The sequence below is a fragment of the Heterodontus francisci genome, chromosome 47 (genome assembly GCF_036365525.1).
Source record: "Heterodontus francisci isolate sHetFra1 chromosome 47, sHetFra1.hap1, whole genome shotgun sequence".
NCBI classification, from domain to species: domain Eukaryota; kingdom Metazoa; phylum Chordata; class Chondrichthyes; order Heterodontiformes; family Heterodontidae; genus Heterodontus; species Heterodontus francisci.
In genome coordinates, this window is record NC_090417.1 from 6,842,779 (window position 1) to 6,867,501 (window position 24,723).

Here is a 24,723-nt window from a genome sequence, read left to right on the forward strand (position 1 = left end):
ATGACAATGGACAAAACTAAGGATCATCATGATCAAAATCTCCATTCAGTGATGGCAGCAGCTTGTTGCGAAGGGCTCATTTTTAACAGCAAGAAGTATCAGGTGAATGCAAGTCAGATCAATTTCTTTGGCTCCATCTATTCAGATTGCGGAATCTGTCCTGATCCAGGCAAAGACGAAGATCAAAGGCATATGCCTACCCCACAAGACAAGGAAGACCTCCAGAGATGTCTTGGATTTTTCAAATTTTTGGCACCATACATCCCAAATTTTTCTGAGAAAGCATCATCACTGAGAGAGCTCTTAAAGAAAGAGCTCTTAAATAGGACCATCAGCATGTGTTTGAGTCTGTCAAACAAGTATTGTCAGCAGAAACCTGTACCCTGCAGTACTACGACCCAAGGAAGAAGACAATCCTGGAAGTCAACGCTTCACAGAAAAGGCTAGGAGTGTGCATTCTACAGGATGGCAAACCAACTGCTTTTGGTCCAAATATTTATCCTCATCACAGTCCAATTACTCAAACAGACAGCGTGCAACACTTGCTCTGGTGTTTGGGATCACAAGGTTCCACAGCTACCTGTTCGGCAAGCAGTTCATGGTGGAAAGTGACCATAAACCACTGGAGATGATCTGGTGCAAATCATTGACAAGCACACCACCTCGACTACAGCAGTACGACTTTGATGTCTGCTACAAACCAGATAGGAAAATGGTCACCTCAGATTCGCTCAGCAGATTGCCAAACTTGAGCAAGAATGAAGTTGATCGACAGGATCTACAAGTGAACAGCATGGATATCGATGTGGAAGATGTGCTCAAAATCGATTTGTTGCATTTTGGTCAGCACAAATGTAACCAACTATAATCAGAAACAGCAAATGACCCACAACTGATGGCACTGTGGAGAGCCATCATAGAAAGCTGGCCTGACATGGTGAAAGAGGTGCCATAAAACCTCAGATGCTTTTGGCCTGGCAGAGATGAACTGGTTATCTCGAGAGGCGTCACCTTCAAGGAAAACAAGTGATTGTGCCCAGAGCTCTCCGAGAAGACATCGTGTCACAATTTCACCAAAAGATGACTGAGGATGTGCGAGGCATGCCAGAGCCACCTGCCACAGCAATGCAAAGGACCTCTACACCCGATGGAGATTCTGTCAGTCCCTTGGTCCAAAATCGCCACTAACCAGTTTTCCATTAATGGAGACGACTTTATCTTAGTCACTGATTATTTCTCCAAATTTCCAGTTCTCAGACAGGTAGAAGACACTTCAAGCGTGGTCGTCGCAGACACATTGAGTGCCATATTCAGTCTATTCGTTGCAGCTGACAATCGGACAATGGGCCACAGCATATGGGCAAACCTTTCAGGGATATGTGCGCCAAATGGGGCGTAAACCATGTGATGTCCCAACCACATTCCCCTAGATCTAATTATCTTGCCGAGCGAATGGTTCGCACAGTCAAGTCATTTTGCCTGAAGTATAGGACAATGAAACAAGACTTTTGTGTTGCCATGCTCCACCTCAGAGCTACACCTATGGATATCGGCTTACTGTCACTAGTAGAGATCATGAGGAGAGGGAATAAAGATTAATCAGCCTCTTTATTACAAGTGCTCGCACATTAACTTTGCAGTTCATGGTTGTAAATACTAAACACTACTGAATGGGAATATATCTTGCAGACAACACTGCTAAGCCACCGTCTGTCCAAATTCTCAGAGATGCAAGAGACACTGCTCAAAAAAGAGGGAAGAATAAAGATGATGCATGACCGACAGGCAGGGGCGAAACTACCTCAGCTGCATGTAGGACAAAAGGTCAGGGTCAAATACCTCACAAAGAGAACCGCAGAGGTATCCAAAATCTGGGTCCTACGAGATTACAAAACCTAGCGGAGCAGTGTTGATAAGGAACCGTTGCCAAATAAAAGAAGTGTGCAATACCCGAATTGCGCACAGTGCACTCAAAAAAAAGCATTCCGATAATGAGGATGTGACAGAAGAACAGGACAACACCAAAACAGTGACAACATGCCTGCAAACCCAAAACAGCCAAGGATGACATCCCCAGAAGGTTATACCATAACCAGATCTGGAAGAGTTGTCAAATCACCGAAACAATATGTGGATTATTAAGCCTCTGCATGTGTAAAGTTCATAATCTTTATGCCTACGTAAATAATTTTGATGTCATCTAATTTTATGTGTTTTTTTACTATTAGCCTTCAAGACTTATTTTTGGAAAGAAGGGGGATGTTGTATGATTGCCTTTAAGAGTGATGTCCCTTTAAGATCTTAGTATGCTAATGAGCTAAGTGCTAAGACACAGTCATGTGACTGAGCCACAGTCACTCTGCAACTGGAACACCAAGAGGAAGGTTCTGCAAATAATTAGCTCTGTACTGTATATAATAGTCATAAACTGTAATAAATTGTAATAATCCTGTTTGAGATCTTCAACCAACTGGACTCCATGCATCTCATTTATGTTGCATCAGACAACATAAAAGAACTCATTACATTACTGTAGGCCAGTAGTGGATGTTTAAGCTCATGGAGTAGGTACCCATCAAGCAGACCATTAAGTCGTGATAATAATGTCCCAAACACAACCATTTTGAGCCTCAGCTCGGTGTTTCAAAAATAAATCTGGTTACAAAGTAGTTATCACTTACCATCATAGGTTGGTCCACTGTCAATGCTTCCTCCATAACCAGCGTTTGCACAATCTGGAGGTGCCCAGCCTCTGTCGCAATGGCAGTTCTTATTACTGTTACACACCTGAAAACCAACATTCAACTCGGGTCAAATTGATTAATATGTACATAGAAAGAATGCAAGATCATTAATGAATAACATACAGACTACCTAAAACTAAGATATGTTATATAAGAAAAATAAATTATTCTGTCAAAAGTCCATCCACAGATTTGTGAATTGATGTTAATCCTAGTGTTTTACGCTACGTTAGTGACTGGATCGATTTAATTTAGCATCCAGTGAGTGGTGTTAGATTAACCATTTTCAGACTGCTATTATTCCAATAAATTAGTTAACCAAATTTATCATTGTAGGAAAATTTCCTCTCTATTCCCCATTATCTTTCCCAAGGAAAACAAAGCAAGTTTGTTGATTGCGTACAGCTTGGTCAATTTTATGCCATGAATTCCTATCAATTGGGAACCGGATTGAAAACATTCACACATCTCACTACTGGCATCAGAAAGGGGAGGTTTAAGATGGCTTTAAACCCATCTCCTTGAAATTAAAAGGGCAGACAGGAAAATGCACCCATGAAATGGAGTGCTTATACACAATTTCATGAATGTGAAAGGGTCATCGACCTGAAACTGTGGCCAGAATTTAATGGTGAGGCAGTGGCCCTGCCTACTGGCTGGAAAGCCAGGTGTGAGCCGACCTCAGCCTGGCCTGAAAGCTACATTGTTATTTTGCAAAACTCAGGTCCTTAAATGGCTTCAATCGGGACTTCCGCCCCTCTGAGGCAGGAAGACTTGCCGGTCAATCAGAGGGCATCCAAAAAGGTAAGTGGGGGTCGGACCTCGCCAGGGTCAATTAGCGATGCCCCAAAAAGAGGGTGGTGGGGTCGGAGTGTAGGGCAGGGATGTTGTTTCAGTGGGGTGTGTGGAGGGTGTGGTGCTGCTTAGGGAGGCAGTCCTCCATGAGGTACAGGTTGCCCAATCAGGGAGGACCTCCACAAACCGCAAGGAGGCCATCATGTATACGAGGCAGCTTCCTCAGGTGTGGAAGCGCCCATACGGCAATGAGAAGAGGCCCTTAAAGTGGCAATTAATTGGCCACTTCAGGGCTTCAATTGGCCTATGGGCAAGCAGGCCTTTTGCCACATCCTCTGCCACTGGTAAAATTGAAGTGGGGACAGGTAGACAATGGGCACGACACCTCCCACCTCTGACCTGATTTTACACGCTCCAGCTTCCTAACCCACTCCTGGGAAGTTGGGTGGGGGAGGGGGGCATTCAATTCCAGCCCTTAACTCTGTTTGTCTCCCCATAGATGCTGCCAGACATGAAGATTTCCAGCATTTTTCTGTTTTTATTTCAGATTTCCAGCAACTGCAGTACTTTGTGCTTGTAGTAGCAATCCGTTACAGTCCTATATATTCTGTGTAATCTGACCAAAATGGGGGAAACATAACTTAAAAAAATTAAACCATTTTTCATAATCAATGAGCAATCGCTAAGTTGTAAATTAATCTTGTAGTAATTCATCTGCAACTACCTGTAAACATTCAAAGTTAATTCTGCTACCTTTGTGAAACTTAGGATCATTTGCTCATGTAGATTTCATTTCATTCCAAGATTTCATTTCATTCCAAGAATTCCACACAGATGGAAAACATAATTAATTTAAAACAGAGGTAAAGGAAGCAGTGCATACAGAAGTTTAGCTTCAAGAAGTCTGGAGCACTGTTTGTTCAAAATATAGGTATTGGTTCAACAATTGTTCATTCTGGACAAAGGAGCACCTTAAATATAAAAATATAAACAGAAAATGCTGGAAATTCTCAGCAGATCTGGTAGTATTTCTGAATAGAGAAACTTAACATTGACCTCTCTTCAGAACTGAAGAAAGAGATGTTACAGGTTTTAAGCAAGTACAGAGGTAGGGAAAGGGGTAGGGGGAAAGAACAAAAGGGAAGGTCGGTGTTAGGATGATAAGGCAAGACAAAAGGAGATGGTACTGAGAAAAGTGAAGCAACAAGAGATGTAGACGAGGTGTAAATGGGAAAGCAGAATCATTAACCAATGTTTTCCGAAAACAAAAAAGAGAGCAGAGGTTATGATCTGAAATTGTTGAACTCAATGTTGAGTCCAGAAATGCCTCATCAAAAGATGAGGTTCTGTTCCTCAAGCTTACGTTGTGCTTCATTGGAATAGTGTAGAAGGCAGAGGACTGAGAGGGGTAAGAGTGGGAAGAGTGGGAGCAAGGTGAAGAAACAAAATAACAGGCAACCGGAAACTTGGGGTTACGCTTGAGGACTGAATGTGGGTGTTCTGCTAAGCACCACTCGATTTGCATTTGGTGTTCCCGTGTAGAAGGGACCGAATCATGAGCAGCGAATTCTCTTCTCTCTCTCTTTGGCCTCCTTGTCTCGAGAGACAATGGGTAAGCGCCTGGAGGAGGTCAGTGGTTTGTGAAGCAGCGCCTGGAGTGGCGACAAAGGCTAATACTAGAGTGACAGACTCTTCCACAGGTGCTGCAGATAAAATTGGTTGTCGGGGCTGTTACACAGTTGGCTCTCCCCTTGTGCTTCTGTCTTTTTTCCAGCCAACTGCTAAGCCCCGTCTTTATGGCTGTCCGCCAGCTCTGGCGATCACTGGCAACTGACTCCCACAACTTGTGATCAATGTCACAGGACTTCATGACGCGTTTGCAGACATCTTTAAAGCGGAGACATGGACGGCCAGTGGGTCTGTTACCAGTGATGAGCTCGCTGTACAATGTGTCCTTGGGGATCCTGCCATCTTCCATGTGGCTCACATGGCCAAGCCATCTCAAGCGCCGCTGGCTCAGTCAGGTGTATATGCCTTGAGGGCTTCTGTGTTGGAGATATGGCCTTGCCACCTGAAGCCAAGGATTCTCCGGAGGCAGCGAATATGGAATGAATTGAGACATCACTCTTGGCTGACATACGTTGTCCAGGCCTCGCTGCCATAGAGCAAGGTACTGAGGACACAGGCTTGATACACTCGGACTTTTGTGTTCCGTGTCAGTGCGCCATTTTCCCACATCCTCTTGGCCAGTCTGGACATAGCAGTGGAAGCATTTCCCATGCGCTTGTTGATTTCTGCATCGAGAGACAGGTTACTGGTGATAGTTGAGCCTAGGTAGGTGAACTCTTGAACCACTTCCAGAGCGTGGTTGCCGATATTGATGGATGCAGCATTTCGGACGTCCTGTCCCATGATGTTCGTTTTCTGGAGGCTGATGGTCAGGCCAAATTCGTTGCAGGCGGCCGCAATCCTGTCAATGAGTCTCTGCAGACACTCTTCTGTGTGGGATGTTAATGCAGCATCGTCAGCAAAGAGGAGTTCCCTGATGAGGACTTTCCGTACCTTGGTCTTCGTTCTTAGACGGGCAAGGTTGAACAACCTACAATCTGATCTTGTGTGGAGGAAAATTCTTTCTTCTGAAGACTTGAACGCATGTGAGAGCAGCAGGGAGAAGATCCCAAACAGTGTAGGTGGGAGAACACAGCCCTGTTTCGCACCACTCAGGATAGGAAAGGGGTCTGATGAGGTGCCACGATGCTGAATTGTGCCTTTCATATCGTCATCGAATGAGGTGATGATACTTAGTAGCTTTGGTTGACATCCGATCTTTTCTAGTAGTCTGAAGAAACCACTTCTGCTGACGAGGTCAAAGATTTTGGTGAGATCAAAGTAACGGAGAAGGGCATCTGTTGTTTGTGGCATTTCTTCTGTAGCTGGAGAAGGAAGAACAGCATGTCAATGGTGGATCTCTCTGCTCGAAAGCCACACTGTGCCTCAGGGTAGACACGCTCAACCAGCTTCCGGAGTCTGTTTAGAGCGAACACTTTCCCCACTATGCTGAGCAGGGAGATTCCACGGTAGTTGTTGCAGGCACCGCGGTCACCTTTGTTTTTATAGAGGGTGATGATATTGGCATTGCTCATGTCCTGTGGTACTGCTCCCTCGTCCCAGCACAGGCAAAGCAGTTCGTAGAGTGCTGAAAGTACAGCAGGCTTGGCACTCTTCATTATTTCAGGGGTAATGTCGTCCTTCCCAGGGGCTTTTCCAGTGGCTAGAGAATCAATGGCATCGCTGAGTTCCGATTTTGTTGGCTGTTCATCCAGCTCATCCATGACTGGCAGAGACTGGGCTGCACTGAGGGCAGTCTCAGTGACAACATTTTCCCTGGAGTACAGTTCTAGGTAGTGATCCACCCAGCGGTCCATTTGTTTGCGTTGGTCAGTGATTATGTCCCCTGATTTAGATTTGAGGGGGGCGATCTTCTTGATGGTTGGCCCAAGAGCTCTCTTCATGCCATCATACATTCCTCTGATGTTTCTGGTGTCTGAGGCCAGCTGAATATGACTGCATAGGTGTTGCCAGTAGTCGTTTGCGCAGCGCCTGGCTTTTCTTTGTGCAGTGCTTCTGGCTGCTTTAAGTGCTGCGGATGTTAAATTGCTGGGGGCTTTCTTGCAGTTCAACAGTGAAATGCGCTTCGTGGCTATGACAGGTTCCAGCTCTTCAAAGTGAGATCGAAACCAGTCTGCATTCTGCTTCACACGTTTGCCATCGTTGGTCATTGCTGAGTCATAGATGGTGCCTCTGATGTGGGCCCACTTGGTTTCTGCAACCCCTGTAGAGTGTTTAGAAAGGCTTTTTCCAAGTGAGTTTAGAAACTTATGCAACAGCTGTGGACTGCTGCAGCTTCTTTGGTTTGAGTCTAACCTTGCTGCACACCAGGGAGTGGTCGGTGTCGCAGTCCACACTGTGGAAGCTGCATGCGATTTGAACGCTGTTCAAAGAGGCTCGCCTTGTGACGATGAGGTCCAGCTGGTGCCAACGATGTGATCTTGGGTGCCTCCAAGAAACCTGGTGACAGGGTTTAGTATGAAAGAATGAGTTGGTGATGCAGAGGTTGTGATAGGTTCACAACTCAAGCAGTCTCTGTCCATTCTCATTCATCCTTCCAATGCCATAGCACCCAAGGCAGGAGGGCCATGAGCCATGGTCGGCCCCAACCCTGACATTAAAGTCCCCCAGCGAATACAGTATACTAAATTGAAAGAAGTGCAACTAAATCACTGTTTCACTTGGCAAAAATAAAGTTCAGAAAAGAACAAAATTATAAGATATAAAATTCAGCTCAACTTTCAACAGAGGAAAACTCAAATAGCAGTTATGAGAACATAAGAAATAGGAACAAGGGTAGGCCATTTAGCCCCTTGAGCCTGTCCCCTAGTTCTGATTCCCCCATGAGGGGAAACATCGTCTCAACAACTAACCTGTTCAGAATCTTGTCTGTTTCAATAACATCAACCTCTCATTCTTCTAAACTCCGATGAGTGTAGGCCCAAGCTACTAAAACATTTCTCATAAGGTAACCCCTTCATTCCAGGAATCAACCTAGTGAAACTTCTCTGAACTGCCTCCAACGCCAGTATATCCCTACCTAAATAAAGAGACCAAAATTGTACACAGTACTCTAGTTATGGTCTCACCAACACCCTGTACAGTTGTAGCAAGACTTTCCTTTTATACTCCATTACCTTTGCAGTAAAGGCCAACACTCCATTTGCCTTCCTAATTACTTGCCTTATCTGCACGCCAACTTTTTTTGATTCATGTAGGAGGTCACCCAGATCCCTCTGTACCGTAGCATTCAGCAGTCTCTATCCATTGAAATAACAACCTGCATTTTTATTCTTCCCAAAGTGGACAACCATACATTAGCCCACATTATACTCCATCTGCCAAATTTTTGCCCACTCACTTAACCTATCTACACGCCTTTGCAGACTCTTTGGGCTGAATTTTACGCCCCTAAAAGAGCGGGAAGGTGGCAGGGGGACATAAAATAGAGCAGGAGGCTCAGGAGGCCCTTAACGGCCACTACCTGCCGCTACAGAGATTTTACCCGTGGCAGGCGGGCGTCCCAGGCCCAAGAAAAGCTGCCGGACAAAAGCAGGTGGCTCTCTGACGGCCTGGGAAGGCCCCTCATGATCAGGTGCCCTGCGCCTGATGGAGGGCTGCCGCCGCTGTCCCAACCTCCCCCAACACTCTGCTCCCCCCCATCCCCCCAATCAACCACCCTTGCCTCGCCGGGGCCAAACCGATTATCCCCGGCGAGGCAACAAAAACATACCTTGGTTCCGGGGCTCCCCGAGATCATCTTCTTAAGGCTGGGCTGCAGTCCCAGCAGTGGTCACCACTCCCAGCGGCACTGCTGGGACTAAGAGCTGCCTGCCCGCTGATTGGCCGGCAACTCTATTAAGCAGGACCTCCTGCCTCAACGGGTGGAAGTCCCACCTTAGAACAAGCAAAGGCCGGTCGGATCCCCAGGACAGGTGGAAGCGGGTTCGCCACCAACTTTTCAGTCGGTGGATGGCTCCCGTCCGCTAAGGGTAAAATCCCGGCCTTTGTGTCCTCTTCACAACTTGCTTTCCTACCTATCTTTGTATAGTCAGCAAATCGTTAGACAATCATGAGCAATAGTTGAGGCCCCAGCACTGATCCCTGGGCACCCCACTAGTTACAGTTTACCAACTTGAAAATGACCCATTTATCCCAACTCTTTTTCCTGTTAGCCAATCCGCTATCCATGCTAATATATTACCCCAGCACCATGAACGCTCATCTTGTGCAGTAACCTTTTATGCAGTACCTTATCGAATGCCTTTTGGAAACCCAAGACACTGCATCTACTGGTTTCCCTGTTGTTCACCCTGCTTAATACATCCTCAAAGAATGCAAATAAATTAGTCAAAAACAATTTTCCTTTCATAAAACCATGTTGACTCTGCTTGATTGTATTATGATTTTCTAAATGTCCTGCTACTACTTCCTTAATAATGGATTCCAGCATTTGCCCAATGACAGATGTTGGGCTAAGTGGCCAAGAGTTTCCTGCTTTCTGTCTCCCTCCTTTCTTGAATACAGGTGTTGTATTTGTGGTTTCCCAATTTGCTGGGACCTTTCCAGAATCTAGGGAATTTTTTTAAAGATTACAACCAATGGATCAACTATCTATGTGGCCACCTCTTTTAAGACCCTAAGATGCAGGCCATCAGGTTCAGGGGACTTGTCAGCCTTTAGTCCCATTAGTTTTCGTCATACTTCTTCTCTCGTGATGGTGCTTGTTTTAAGTTCCTCTCTTGCTTTTGCCCGTTGATTTTCTACTATTCTAGGAGATTTATTTTGTGTTTTCTTCCATGAAGACAGTTACAAAATATCTGTTCAAGGTCTCTGCTATTTCGTTCTTTCCCATTATTAATTCCCCAGTCTCATCCACGAAGGCACCAACATTTACTTGAGCTATTCTCTTCCTTTTTATACACTTGCAGAAGCTCTTGTTTTTACATGATTACTAGTTTACTCTTATATTCTAATTTCTGCCTCAATTTTTTTTCATCCTTCGCTGGTTTCTAAAATTTTCCCAATCTTCTGGCCTACCACAAATCTTCGCAGCTTTGTATGCCTTTTCTTTCAATTTGATACCATCCTTAACTTCCTTAGTTAACCACAGATGGTGCATCCTTCTTGTAAAATCTTTTATTTCTCAATAGTACATATCTTTGTTGAGTTATGAAATATCTCCTTAAATATCTGCCACTGCTTATCTACCGTGTTACCTCTTGATCCATTTTTGTAGTCCACTGTAGCCAACTCTCTCTTCATACCTTTGTAATTGTATTTATTTACATTTAAGACACTAGTTTCAGACCCAAGTTTCTCACTCTAAAACTGAATGCGAAATTCTATCAGGTTAGGATCACTCTTGTCTAGAGAATCCTTCACTAAAAGATCTTGAATTCATCCTGTCCTGTCACACATTACCATGTCTAGCCTGTTCCCTGGTTGGTTCCAGAACATATTGTTCTAAGAAACAGTCCTGAATACACGATGAACTCATCCGACCTTTGCCAGTTTGATTTGTCCAATTGATATGAAGATTAAAATCACCCACGATTCTTGCAATACCTTTTGTACAAGCCCCAATTCTACTCTATTCTACAGTGTGGCTACTATTACTGGCCTATAAACTACTCCCACCAATGTCTTTTTTCCCTTGGTATTTCTTAACTCCACCCAAACTGATTCTATGTCTTGACCTTCCAAGACAAGATTATTTCTCACTACTGTACTGATCTCATCCTTTCTTAACTTCCTTTCTTACTATCCTTCCAAAATGTCAAATATCCTTGCATATTCAGTTCCCAGCCTTGGTTACTCTGCAATCACAGGCTGAATTTTGTGACAGACACAGGGGTCCCAGTGGTGGGCCAGAGTGGGGGGAGACCCCGCCTCAGCCCTCTGTTGAACCCCCAATGCTATTCAACAGCGGGCTATTGGAAACTCAGTCCCTTTAAGGGATGAGCGCCTGCCTCCAAGAACTGCCAGCCAATCAGAAGGCCAGTAGTGCCACTGGGAGCACTGAAAACTGCCAGTGCTGCAGGAGGCCCTGCATTACTGAAGAACGGCCAAGACCCCAGTTGAGGTGAGTGCTGGGATCGCCTTGGCCATTCAGTCAAGCCCCGATGGCAGAGTTGTGGTTGGGGGGGGTGGGGGGAGGGTTGTGGTGAGGTTAGTAAGGGTGGTGATCGCTGGTGGTGGGGCCCTGCAGGGGCTCTGAATTGCACCCAAAAAGAGGGGACCCCCCCCTCGACTGCCGCCAGCTTTTACCTGGCAGTGTCGCCCTGTGGCGGTGGGCACCTCCGCCCTTCATTAAATTGAGGTGGATTGTTTCTTCGAACAATATGTTCTGAAACCAACCAGGGAACAGGCTATACCTGGTAATGTGTAATGAAACATGATTAATTAAAGATATCCGAGTGAAAGATCCTCTCGTCAAGAGTGATTATAACATGATAGAATTTCACATTCAGTTTTTTTGTGAGAAACTTGGGTCTGAAACTAGTGTCGTAAACGTAAATAAATACAATTGGCCACTTAAGGGCCTCAATTGGCCTGGGGCAGGAAGACCATCCTTGGCCTTCCCCAACCAGGACTAAAATGGAAAGTGTTGGGAAGGCAACGGGCACTCTGCCTCCTGCCTTCCAATGGAATTTTATGGGATCCCTGCCTCCGTTCCCATCGTGAGGGGGCCCATAAAATTCAGCCCAATGTCTCTGTAATAGCTATATCATACCTATTTGGGCTATCAATTCAGCCATCTTGTTACGAATGCTGCATGCATTTTTCCCTTGTCCGACCCCATTTTCTGGTGCACACTTACGCTTGTACACTCTGTCCCTTTCTGTCACACTGGTTATCACCTGTATCACTACCCTAAACTGTTGCATTGTCCTTTTTCATTCGTTGCAAGGCTGGGTTTGTTCTCCCTGGAGAAAAGTAGATTGAGGGGAGATTTGATAGAGGTGGACAAGATTATGACAGACTTAGACAAGGAAAAACTATTCCCATTCACTGATGGTACAAGGGCTAGGGGAAACAGATTGAAGGTTTTGGGCAAGAGATGCAGAGGGAAAGTGAGGAAGGGCCTTTTATGCAGAAAGTGGTAATGACCTGGAAAATTGCTGCCCACAAGGGTGGTGTAAGCAGAGACAATCAATGATTTCCAAAGGAAATTGGATGCCCGCTTGAAGGAAATGAACTTGCAGTCCTTGGGGATTGAGTGGGGGGAATGGGACTGATTGGATGGTTCTCGGGAGAGCCAGCATGGACTCGATGGGCTGAATGGACTCCTTCTTTGCTGTAAATGCCTCTGTAACATTCTAAACCTCCCCTTACATGAACCCTCTCCCCCACGATTTAGTTTAAAGCCTTCTCTATATAATTCGCGAGGACAATGATCCCAGTGCAGTTCAAGTGAAAACCATCCCACTGGTCCAGCCCCCTCTTTCCCCAGTATTGGTGTCAGTGCCCCATGAATCGCACCCATTTCTCCCACACCAATATCTAAGCCACGCATTCAGCTCTCTGATCTTACTGACTCTATGCCAAATTGCTTGTGGCTCAGGTAGTAATCCAGAGATTATTACCTTTATGGCTCTGCTTTTTAATTTAGCTCCTAGCTGCTCATATTCCCTGAGCAGAACCTCTTTCTTAGTGCTACCTATGTCGTTGATTCCTACTTGGACCATAACAACTGGATCCTTCCCCACTACTTCCACTCAGAATTCCTCTCCAGTCCCAATTGGATGCCCTTAACCCTTACACCAGTGGGCAAAACAGCCTTTGGGACTCCACTCTCAGCTGCGGAGAACAGTATCTATCCTCCTAACGATACAGTCCTCTACTACTCCTATGACATTATTGAAACATACATATCCATGCTTAATTATAATTACTACTTTACACAGGAGCTCTTACTTACACCGTGGCTGTTGCATTTCATCTGTACATCACAGTCGTAATTTAGGATAGAGGCATCCACACATTTGAAATCCATGCAGATCTAAAACAAATTAAAATAATGGTAAATAGCCTAGAATGCAACCCACCTTGGTCTTTACTTGTCTTGGATTTATTACTTTGGGAAAAGCTGAATTGTTATGTATGAGAGTAATGTAGGGATGTCTGTCATTTGGTGGAATATTAATCGCCACTCAGGTAAAACTGGACTATTTCTTCAAGTTAGAGGTTTAACATTTAGCTTTAGACCTACATTCAAGTTCTCTACGCTAGTGGTTTTCAACATTTGTGTTGAAATACAGTATAAGCCAGCCAAAAGAAAACAGTTCTATTGTTGTAAAAAAAATATAGAAACTGATATTATGTGACATTAAGTGAAAAAAGCTCTCTAAAATTAAGAAATCTTAAGACGTATGGAAACTTCTGATTTAAGGAGCCCTGGATATCTTTATAAACACTCAGAAGGCTGGGAACCCGAACTTTAGATTGAATGCTTTTGGTAATGCTTTCCTAAGTCTAAGTTCTACAGAATGGATGTCTCCTTTATGCACTTGCTAGATTGTATAATTCCAATTTGCAGGTACAGCAGGCATCTGTCTCCCGAGCAATTTTGAGGGCATGGGGTTCATTGCATTAAGTTCTGTACTGGCATCTTTGAACACAAAAACACAGCTGCTGCAACTCAGTTTGTGTTGATTTATCAAGGCAGTATCAATGCATTCTCCTATCAGGCTTCACCTTATGAGTACTTCTGTTGTACAATGTATCCATAAACACAAGCTCAATACTAGGTTACCAGCAAGTGATTTGAGACACAGAGATGAATCAAGGTGTGCAACGAGTTCAGTTGCTGATGTTTAACTCTGGCAATGTCGTATATTGTTGATAACATTAAAAGGACCAAAGCACTCTCACCAACACCACCAAGCCTGCCCATGACCCAACTTTTCATGGGTCCATGAAATGGAGCTTGGATCCATGGAAATTAAATAGCTTCTGCCATTCTGTTGCAGGGTGGAAGACAGTGAATGCACACAACAGTCGTCAGCTCACTGCAAGATCGCACGTTTTCATTAGATCACTTATCAACTCCAATCCAAGCAGTAAACTTGAAGTGTCTTGGGTCTTTGGATATGTACGAGGCTACATGCAGCAAGTACAAATGTGCTGTTCATTCAGCACTTTAAGCTTACTGGAACTCTACATCTTACAGATGTTAAAACATCAAGTCAACCACCACCAAGGGCCTTTTACCTATTTGAAGGCTGTTAGTTTTTCTCGTGTTACCTCTCTGCTTGCAATTGGGGCCTTTTTGCACTCTCAGCAGCCTTTCTTGTCCATTTCATGAGATACAATTACAGAAGTCTCCAGCTGCACACTACTGTACTGCACAACATAGAAGAACCCAGTGAATGTCAAATGATCCCATAATGCCAAAAAGCACTTCTGGCAGGAACTCTCTTATTATACCTTGCCAGTGTCACATCGGGTCCCTGGGTTTACCATGCCAGGATCTGGGACATCTGATCCCAACCGGAAGTCAACCCCCCAGCATGTAGTCCCACCAATCGGCGTCTGGATGATCGAAGGTTGGATCCCAAAAACAGGTGCGGCATTTACGTTCTCACATTGCAGCTTCCCACACATGGAATTTCTAGTAAATAAAAACACAATATAATTAGAGACATTACTGGATAACAGAGTAGGACTTTTGTGTAAAGCATGGTAGAGAAACCAGAAACAACAGTTACTGCGACATAATGTTCATGAAGTGTTTCATAGAGTCATTATGGCATAGAAGGAAACCATTTAGCCCATCAAGCCCATGCCAGCTTTCTGTGAAGCAAACCAATCAGACCCATCACCCTGCTTTCTCCCCAGAGCCCTGCAAGTTTATTTCCTTCAAGTGCTCATCCAATTTCCTTTTGAAATCTTGATCATCTCCGCTTGCATCACCCTCTTAGGCAACAAGTTGCAAGTCATTGCCACTCGATGTGTAAAAAGGTTCTTTCTCACATTCCCCCTTGCATCTCTTGCCAAAACCTTAAATCTGTGTCCCCTACTCCTTGTACGATCAACTAATGGGAATAGCTTTTCTTTGTACACCTTGCCTAAACCTGTCAAAATCTTGTACACCTCTATCAAATCTCTCCTCAATCTTCCTCTGTCCCAAGTTGAAGAACCGCAGCTCCTAACCTTGTAGCAAAAATCCCTCATCCCTGGAACCATTCTGGTAAATCTCCTCTGCACCCTCACAAGGATCTTAAAATTCTTCCAAAAGTGTGGTGACCAGAATTAGATGCAATACCTTAACTGTATCCTAACCAGAGCTTTATCAAAGGTTCAGCATAACTTGTCTGCCTTTGTACTCAACACCTCTATTTATAAAGTCGAAGATCCCATATGCTTTGCTAACTACTCTCTCACTATGTTTTGCCACCTTCAGAAATCTACGCACATGAAGCCCCAGGTTCCTCAGTCCCTGCACACTCTTTAGAACTGTGCCATTAAGTCTGTATTGCCTCTCCCTAACCCTTCTGCTAAAATGCATCACCTCACACTTCTCTGTATTAAATTCCATCTGCCACTTGTCTGTCCATTCTGCGAGCCTATCTATGTCCTGTTGCAGTCGATTGGTATCATCCTCACTCTTTGCCACACCTTCAAGTTTGGTATCATCAGCAAATGTTGAAATTTGATTCTGTATTCCAACATCCAAGTCATTTATATATATCAAAAAAAGCAGTGGTCCAATCACTGACCCTTGGGGAACACCACTGTCTACCATCCTGCAGTCTGAAAAACAACCATTTATTACGACTCGCTGTTTTATGTCCTTAAACCAATTTTTTATCCAAGCTGACATTGACCCTCTTACTCCATGAGCCTCAATTTTGGTAATCAGCATTTATGTGCAACATGCCAAATATTTTCTTAAAATCCAAACAGGCAGCATCCATTCCCTTCATCAACCTTCTCTGTTACTTCATCTAAAAATTCAATTAGATTAGTCAAGCATGATATGCCTTTCACATATCTGTGCTGGCTCTCCTTAATTAACTCTTCAAGTGCCTGTTTATTTTTTTCCCTGATTATTGTTTAATTATTATTGATTATTCTTTACTCAGTGGTAGGTTTTTCTCTTCCAAGTTTGCTATTAGCTGCTTGGTCTCGGGGTTTAATTTTGTGCTTCAAATAAGAGGATTGAAATTCACATTACTTGAATTGACTAACAGAAATTATGCATTGATATGGTTTAGGAGTCAGTTGGCCTGGAATGTTAAGAATAATTTCAAGGGGGAGGATGGGACTTTAAACAGCACTTTAATTTCACCAGAATATAATAAAGCATTATGGCAACTACAGTTAACAAAATGCCGTTAAAGTGGAAATGACTTTAAACTGAACCAGAAACATGAATTTATTTTCAAATTATTGGACCTTCCAGTGTATTAACATGAAAAAAGTGTCTCCCCCCAACTAAAAAACATACATTCACACAATATTCCATGTTAAAGGGGGTCAGCTGTGGCTCAATTGGTCGCACTTTCAGCCCCGAGTCAGGAGGTTAAAGGTTCAAGACCCACTCTGGGACTTGAGCACAAACACTGTAGTTTTAAGGGAGTGCTGCATTGTCAAAGGTGCAATGTCTCAGATAAGACTTTAAACTGAGGCCCCATCTGTCCTCTCAGGTGGATGTAAAAGATCCCATGGCATTTGAAGAAGAGCAGGGAGTTATCCCAGGTGCCTCAGCTAATATAATCCCTCAATCAATATCACAAAAACAGATTATCTGATCAATATCTCATTGCTGTTTGTGGGAGCTTGCTCTGTGTAAAATTGCCTGCCATGTTTCCTACATTACAACAGTTGCTACACTTCATTGACTGTAAAGCACTTTGTGGTTTGAAAGGCACTGCATAAATGCAAGTCTTTTGCTTTCAAAGCAGTTAGAAGCAGAGAATATTACACAACAGCAACAGGCTTTGGGCCCACCATGTCTCTGCTGTTATTTTCACTCAATGAGCCATCTGCTCAGCACGCATACTCCTGCTCACTCCCTTTACTTTATGCCTCAAACGACGAGTTACTCGGGGGTGAAATTAGACAAGGGCGGGGATACAAAGCAAGCCAAATCACTTTTCCGATCATTATACTACACGTACAATATTTATTGAAGTCAGCGGAAGTGCATGTCAGATGGGGTGTTTATCGGGCTCACAATGTGATAACGCCTCTGTTGTGTCTCTGCCCATGTCCAATTTCACCATCACTAAATTTCAGCAGGCTACTCTGTCATGTGTTAAATTTTACAACAAGAAAATCCTGGTCATATCCTCATTGATCATTTGCTCTCACCCAACACCATGGCTCTTGGGCCTCAACATTAACATGTTTGTTCACTATCAAAGGACTATAGAATGGCTACAGCACAGAAGGAGGCCCATCAGCCTTTCCTGTCTATGCTGTCTCTCTGCAAGAGCAACTCAGCGAGCCCCACTCCTCTGCAGCCCTGCAAATTTTCCTCTTGAGATAATTATCCAGTTCCCTTTTGAAAACCACAATTGAATCTGTCTCCACCAACACTCTCAAGTAATGCATTCCATATCCAAACCACTCTCTGCATAGGAAAGTTTTTCCTCACGTCGCCTTTGTTCTTTTGCCATTGACCTTAAAATAGGTGATCTTTGGTTCTCAATTCTTCCGCTAGTGGGAACAGTTTCTCCCCATCTATTCTGTCCAGACCCCTCATGATTTTGAGCACTTCTCTAAAATCTCGCCTTAACCTTCTCTTCTCTAAAGCCCTAGCTTCTCCAACTATCCATTCAACTGAAGTCCCTCATCCCTAGAACCATTGTCATGAATCTTTTCTGTACCCTCTCTTAATGGCTGCACAACCTTCCTCAATTGTGATGCCCAGAATTGGACACAATATTCCAGCTGAGGCCAAACTAGTGTTTTATAAAGGTTCGCCATAACTTCCTTGCTTTTGTACCCTATGCTTCTATTTATAAAGCCCAGGAGCAAGTATGCCATGTTAACCACTTTCTCAACTTGCCCTGCCACCTTCAAAGATTTTGCCATATACATTCCCAGGTCTTGTACCCCTTTTAGGTTTGTACCCTTTGCTTTATATTGGTTCTCCTCACTCTTCCTACCAAAATGCACCACATCACACTTCTCTGCATTAGATTTCATCTGCACATGTCCGTCCATTCCACCAGTATATGTCCCTTTGAAGTCTATCACTATACTCCCCACAGTTCACAATACTCCCAAGTTTTGTGTCATCTAAAAATTTTAAAATTATACCCTGCACACCATAGTCTAGGTCATTAATAAATAATCAAGAAAAGCAGTGACCTTAGTACCAGCCTCTGGGGAACCCCACTGTATACTTCCCTCACGTCCAAAAAACTGTTCTCCACGACTCTGCTCCCTGTCACTCAGCCAACTTCTCATCCATGCTTCCACTGTCCCTTTTATTCCATAGGCTTTGATTTTGCTGACAAACAATATCAAGAAAAATATATCACTCTGTTTTTAAAATCTAGGTTCAAATAACACTCTATTATTGGCTAAGAACAGAGGTTCCCAAACTTTACCTAGTCTGTACTCCCTTCTAGATCTTCCAGTTACCCATGTGCCCCAAACAGCATACTTGAAGTGTGTTCTTCTTAACACTACCTGCATTTTGCAATTTATTACTGTTGCATCCGAGCAGGTGACTTGTACAACCGAAAATAAAACCCGACTTACTTCTGAACTCAGTTAGACTGGGCAGTCACTGGGCAACGGAATCCATACTGTAGCGTATGGGAATTGGACATTGTTGTATGATTGCCTTTAAGAGTGCTATCCCTTTACGATCTTAGTATGCTAATAAGCCAAGTACCAGGACGTAGAGGAAGGTTCTGTTAATAGTCTGTCTGTTAATTGTCGGGTTTGTACTGAATTTAATAGTTTAGCTGTAAAACCAGTTTGAGATCTTCAAACAACTGGACTCCCCACATCTCATTTATGTTGCATCAGACAACATAAAGAACTCATTACATGATGGCAGCTGTTGTGAGAAGACAAAGTCAAAGATGGAAAACCAGAGGTCAAACAGCTGTAAAAACTACCCTTCCAACAGCCACTGGAAAGAAAGTTCAACAGAAGTACTTGCCCAAGAGTGGCAAGAGAAAAAGAACTCACCTCCAGCTGTAGAAGACAGAGCTCAGAACAACAGGCTGCAGTAATGACAGACCAAGTAATTGTAGAACTAGAAAAACAGGCTGTGAAAATACCAATAGCAGTTGGAAATGAAGGATTACACAGAATTAATACCTCTGGCTTATCTGAAGAGGACCAGAAAGATCGCGCAAAGATATGGAACGTGCGAGATGATTACCTCCAATTAAGAATGAATTTTCAAACTCACTGCTTGCAATTGAAGTCCGACAGGCAATAGCCACAGGAATCAATAGATCAGTTTGTCAGCAGATGTCGTAGTAAGGGCAACAAATGCGATCAGAAACTGAGTTGTCGGACCAAATAATGTAGCTGGTGATTGTATCAATGCTCATTGAAGTGTTTCAGAAAGACCGAGGAAAAAAGGTCACAGCATTGATGCACAGCTGGAAGATGGCAGTAAATAGGAAGCCATTGTAGCTGGACAACAGCATCTGCAAGCACTAAGCGCAGGCAACACTATCGGCACAATAACCAGGTCGAAAAAGAGCAAGCAAGGTGTGTGTTAAGTGTGGTCTGTCCCACTCACCGCGGAGTTGTCCTGCATTTCAAGACAAGGCAAGGCAAGGTGTGCGGTGCAAAAGGACGCTGGGCCCGCTTATGCAAGACATCTGGCTCCAAAGACACAGCCAGAAGTCACAGTAGGACACAAGCAAACAAATGACTGCACAGCAACAGGGCAACACCAGAAAGGAAAGCTCCAGAGACCTGCGTAAACGCAAGCCGATACACAAAGTACACAGCAAAACAGACCCGAGATAAGACTCAGAGCAAAGTAATTCTCAGCCAGAAGACGAGCAAGCATTGCACATTGTAAACCTGACACATCATGTTGATGAAGTCAAACAACTGGAAGCGTTCGCCACAATTAACATCATGTGCCCAAAGAAAGCTGGCAAACATACACTCAGGGTTAAGATGAATACCGGCACTAGTGAAAATATCCTACCAGTCAGAATCCTGAAGGATATTGTTACAACCAGGTGAGAGTGGTCTAGGGGTTCCCTCTCAGCCTTTGCCTGGTTTGACCCTAACGGGGTTTAATTTTTTTTTTTTATAAAGTGTTTTAGCTCCTCCTTAGGGAATCCTTGTTCACCGCTTTCCAATGGTAAGGCAAAGGAATCAATTCAGACAGGTTTTCTTAGGTTTATTAATCTTAAGTTCTAATCTAGTAATGACTACGAATATGTGACACGACCACGCGAGCGCAATAAACACACATGCAGATAGAGACCGAAACATAGAAAAGAATGAAAAGGAACAGTTTGAGGCAATAGATGGGTTTCTATTTTACTGTTCTTTGAGTTTCCTGTCAAGTCTTGGTTTGCCGGTCAGACTTGCAATTTGTTGGGGCCTGGTGCACGTTTCAACTTGTTTCGAGGTCGGAGTCTTTTCTCTCGAGGTTTGCATGTCTTCCGTGGGTCCAGTGGCTTGGGAGAAGGTGAGAGAGGGAGAGAGAGAGAGAGGAGGGAGGGAGAGACAGACAGAGAGAGGTGGAGAGAGGCTTCCTTGCTCCAGCTTCAGTTTCAACAGCCTTCTGCCTTTCTCTGTGGCACAAATCAAAAAACCCGAGGTTTCCCAGCAGGTTAGTCATGTGACTAGCTGGTCTGACCACTCTGTTTGTGGATTCTGCCATCTTAGCAGTCACCCTGGAAAGTGAACTTCCTCAAATTCAATGTCTGGTGATCACAGTCCATTTTGGGTTAGGTCGACCAGGGAATAGTCCTTTGTCTCTCCAAGCACTGTCTGTTTGTATGCAAATGTTTCTCCAGCCAAGTGTCTGGTGATTTTTTTAAACAAGTCCTTTCTTCACTCCAGCAACAGTTTAAAATGAATGTTCATATTACAAAATTAATATGCTTCATTCTTGGCAGGTGGGGGTCTGCATGACACTATGTACCAAGTCATTAGAAATCAATGATACAACCGACAACTGCAAAGTTATCTGCATATAATGGGTCACCCATCCTTTGAAGTGGCACACTAACAATGCAATGCAGATATGGCAAGTCAGCATGGAAACCACAAACATTCTACCTGATAGATATGAGTGGAGCAGCGGTGGCAGGACTACCAGCATGTAAGGACATCAACATCATAACCATCACGAGCTCACCAAGGCACCCATTCCAACAGAACAGACCCACACTGAGTCACAGTCCTTCCAGTTAGTTATGGTACAGAGAGTATGAGCTCCTTTTCAAAGATGCCAAACCAAGAGAATGAGGATCCAACCACAGACGGTGAAAGTGCTTTGGCAACAGGCAGTGCTTTGTCGCACTCCAGCGACTCAGAGAAGAGATTGATGTTGCAAGCACTGAGAAGCAAAGGCTGGCAGTGGGGGGCATTGCCAAGGGGAAATCTCCAAAACTGGAACCTGCTCGCAGACTCTGGCCAGCATCAAACGGTGCAGTCTGGAAAATCAGCAATGGCACAACTATGCCGCACCTTGACTTCTGCACCAGCATCACAACAAGCCAAAATGGACATGTACCTTCATGAGGCCAAATCCTTCTCCCCCAACAAGTCCTCGACCTTGAGCCCCAGGCCTTCAGACATGGAGGATGAGGAGAGACGAAGGATGCACAATGTCCTGAAGAGACAGAGGAGGAATGAGTTGAAGCATTGTCTGTTGGATCTTCGAGAGCCGGAACTCTCCAAGAATGACAGGGTTTCAAAAGTCATCATCCTCAGAAAAGCAACAGAATACATTAGCAGGCTGAAGGCAGAGCAACAGAAATTGAATGCAGAAAAAACAGCAACAACTGAGACGCAGATTCTCCGAGCAAGAGTTGTCAAACCACCAAACGACATATAGATTGTCAAGCTTCTGCATGTGTAAAGTTCATGATCTCTATCCTTGTGTAAATAATTTTGATGTTATCGAATGTTAGGTGGTTTTACTTTCAGCATATGAGACTTATCTTTGGAAAGAAAGGGGATGTTGTATAATTGCCTTTAAGAGTAATATCCCTTTAAGATCTTCATATGCGAATGAGCTAAGAACCAGGATGTGGTAATGTGACTCAAAGCCCGAATCACTCTGCAACTCTAATACCTAGAGAAAGGTTGTGTAAATAGTTTGCTTTGTACTGCATATAACAGTTTAGCTGTAATAAACCTGTCTGAGATCTTCAACCAACTGGATTCCACACATCTCATTTATGCTGCATGAGACAACATAAATAACTCATTAGAAAGGTTGAGGGCTCTGTATGTCACCGTTTCCGTATATCTGTGTCCTCATTGGTATATCTTTAAGTAGATGAATTATTTTATATTCAAAAAATGTTCAAAGCGTCGAATAGCCGATTATAAAAAATGTAATAAATAAATAAAATATTTCATGAATAAAATCCACCATTAGATAATTGCTCCCACATAGCCCTCAAAGATGTCTCCCAGGACAACGCTTATAACAATTTGTGAACCCCTAGATTAAAACCATTCAAAACCACATTGAGCACTGCTCAAGAGTAAACAGTAGAATGTTAACAAACTAAATATATATTTGAAAGAAAAACAAATAATAGGTTATTGAGCAAAATAAAGTACTGCCACTTCTTGGTCCTTACAAAATTCATTCACCGCAGTTTTTAATGTTTGATACCTCAGTCACTGCACTATAGGACAGAATGGTATGTACGTACTCTGGAGATTTGATAGAGGTGTTCAAAATCATGAGGGGTCCAGACATAGTAGATAAGGTAAAACTGTTTCCATTGATGGAAGGGTTGAGAACCAGAGGACAAAGATTAAAAGTGATTGGCAAAAGAACCAGAAGTGACATGACGAAAAACTCTTTCACACAGAGAGTGGTTAGGATCTGGATTGCAACATCCGACAGTGTGGAGGAAGATTTAATTGTGGCTTACAAAAGGGAATCAATTAGATAACTACACAAAGAGAAAAAATTTGCAGGATTACAGTGAAAAGGCAGGGGAGTGGGACGAGCAGAGTTCATCTTTCAGAGAGCTGACACAGACATGAAGGGCCAAATAGTCTTCTTGTGTTGTAACCATTCTATGATTCTAACAGCTCAGCTCCACAGGAGTAAAGTTAAAGAGAAGAAAGATACCTGATCTCACATTTCTTGTACCCAGCACCACTTGACCCACAGTTTCCAAATCGGTCACCTTTAGAATTCACTTCTTGAAAACAAGTACGTGGAGCAGATTTTGCATCTGGAAGTTAAAGACAAAATAGATGAAAAAAAAAGAAAGAGTGCAAAGAGAACTTACCTGCCATCCCTGCCAAATATCCAAACTCCCCATTGCTTTCCCTGGAATGCTGATTGGTTGGTAACAGCTGTGATTACCTGTAAATAGCTTTAGAAAATCAGGGGGGAAAAAGTTCTTTTTTTTTAAACCATCAAATCGCTACCTTGGAAGTGATAAGGTTAGTACTACTAAGGTTTTGTTTTAATTCGTGTAATTTATTAGTAATTACTACTTAGAATAGTGCTGTTTGGACAGAGTCAGGCTGAGTTGTGTGTGAAGGGCACAGAGGGGTCAAAATTCTTGAGCAGTTTTCAAGAGAACTTTTTTAGCCAATGGAGAGGGGTCACAATTCTAGATTTAGTGATCAGTAATGAGGCTGGGTAAGTAGAGGAACTAACAGTGGTTGACCATTTTAGAGATAATTTGACCAGAATACAGTAAGTTTTAGCATTATCATGGAAAAGGACAAAGATAAAACAGGAGTAAAAATTCTAAAATTGGGAGAAGGGAAATTTTAAGAACCCGAGAGGTGACGTGGCGAAAGTGGACTGGATACAGCTACTTGAAGGAAAATCAGTGGTAAACTACTGGGAAGCATTCAAACGTGAGATACTACAGGCACAGTGTCAGTCTGTCCCCACAAAGATAAAAGGTGGTACTGCCAAATCTAGAGCCCCCTGGTTATTTGGAAGCTTACAGGGTAGGTAAATTAAAGCAGAAAAAGAAAGCTTATGACGATCACAAAAATCTTAATACTTTAGAAAGCCGAGAGGAGTATAGGAAATGCAGGAATGAAGTAAAAAAAGGTTAGAAGAGCCAAGAGAGGACATGAAAAATTATTGGCAGGTAAAAATCAAGGAAACCTCAAAGATATTTTATCAGTACATTAAGAGCAAGAGGATAACTAAGGAAAGGGTAGGGCCTATTAGAGATGTACAAGGGAACTTATGCGTGGATGCAGAGCATGTTGACTGGGCTCTTAATGAGTTTTTTGTCTCTGTCTTCACAAAGGAGAGGGTTGATGTAGACATCGTAATTAAAGAGGAGGAGTGTGAAATATTAGATACGATCAGCATAATGAGAGAGAAAGTACTAGAGGGTCTGACATCCTTGAAAGTGGATAAATCGCCAGGGCCAGATGGATTGCATCCCAGGTTGCT

The 24,723-nt window shown here is 43.4% G+C and overlaps 1 protein-coding gene across 2 annotated transcripts in view; it reads right to left on the reverse strand.

Annotated features, from left to right (window-relative positions):
- The window catches only part of LOC137357182 (disintegrin and metalloproteinase domain-containing protein 9-like), a 131,257-nt gene that overhangs the window by 18,641 nt on the left and 87,893 nt on the right, over window positions 1–24,723 (reverse strand). For both annotated transcript variants that reach the window (XM_068023312.1, XM_068023310.1), the window contains exons 15-18: window positions 23,422–23,527; window positions 14,580–14,763; window positions 13,072–13,152; window positions 2,682–2,787 (exon numbers count right to left, since the gene is read on the reverse strand). In XM_068023312.1, the coding sequence (XP_067879413.1) occupies window positions 2,682–2,787; window positions 13,072–13,152; window positions 14,580–14,763; window positions 23,422–23,527 (477 nt within the window). The remainder of the gene's footprint in view (window positions 1–2,681; window positions 2,788–13,071; window positions 13,153–14,579; window positions 14,764–23,421; window positions 23,528–24,723) is intronic.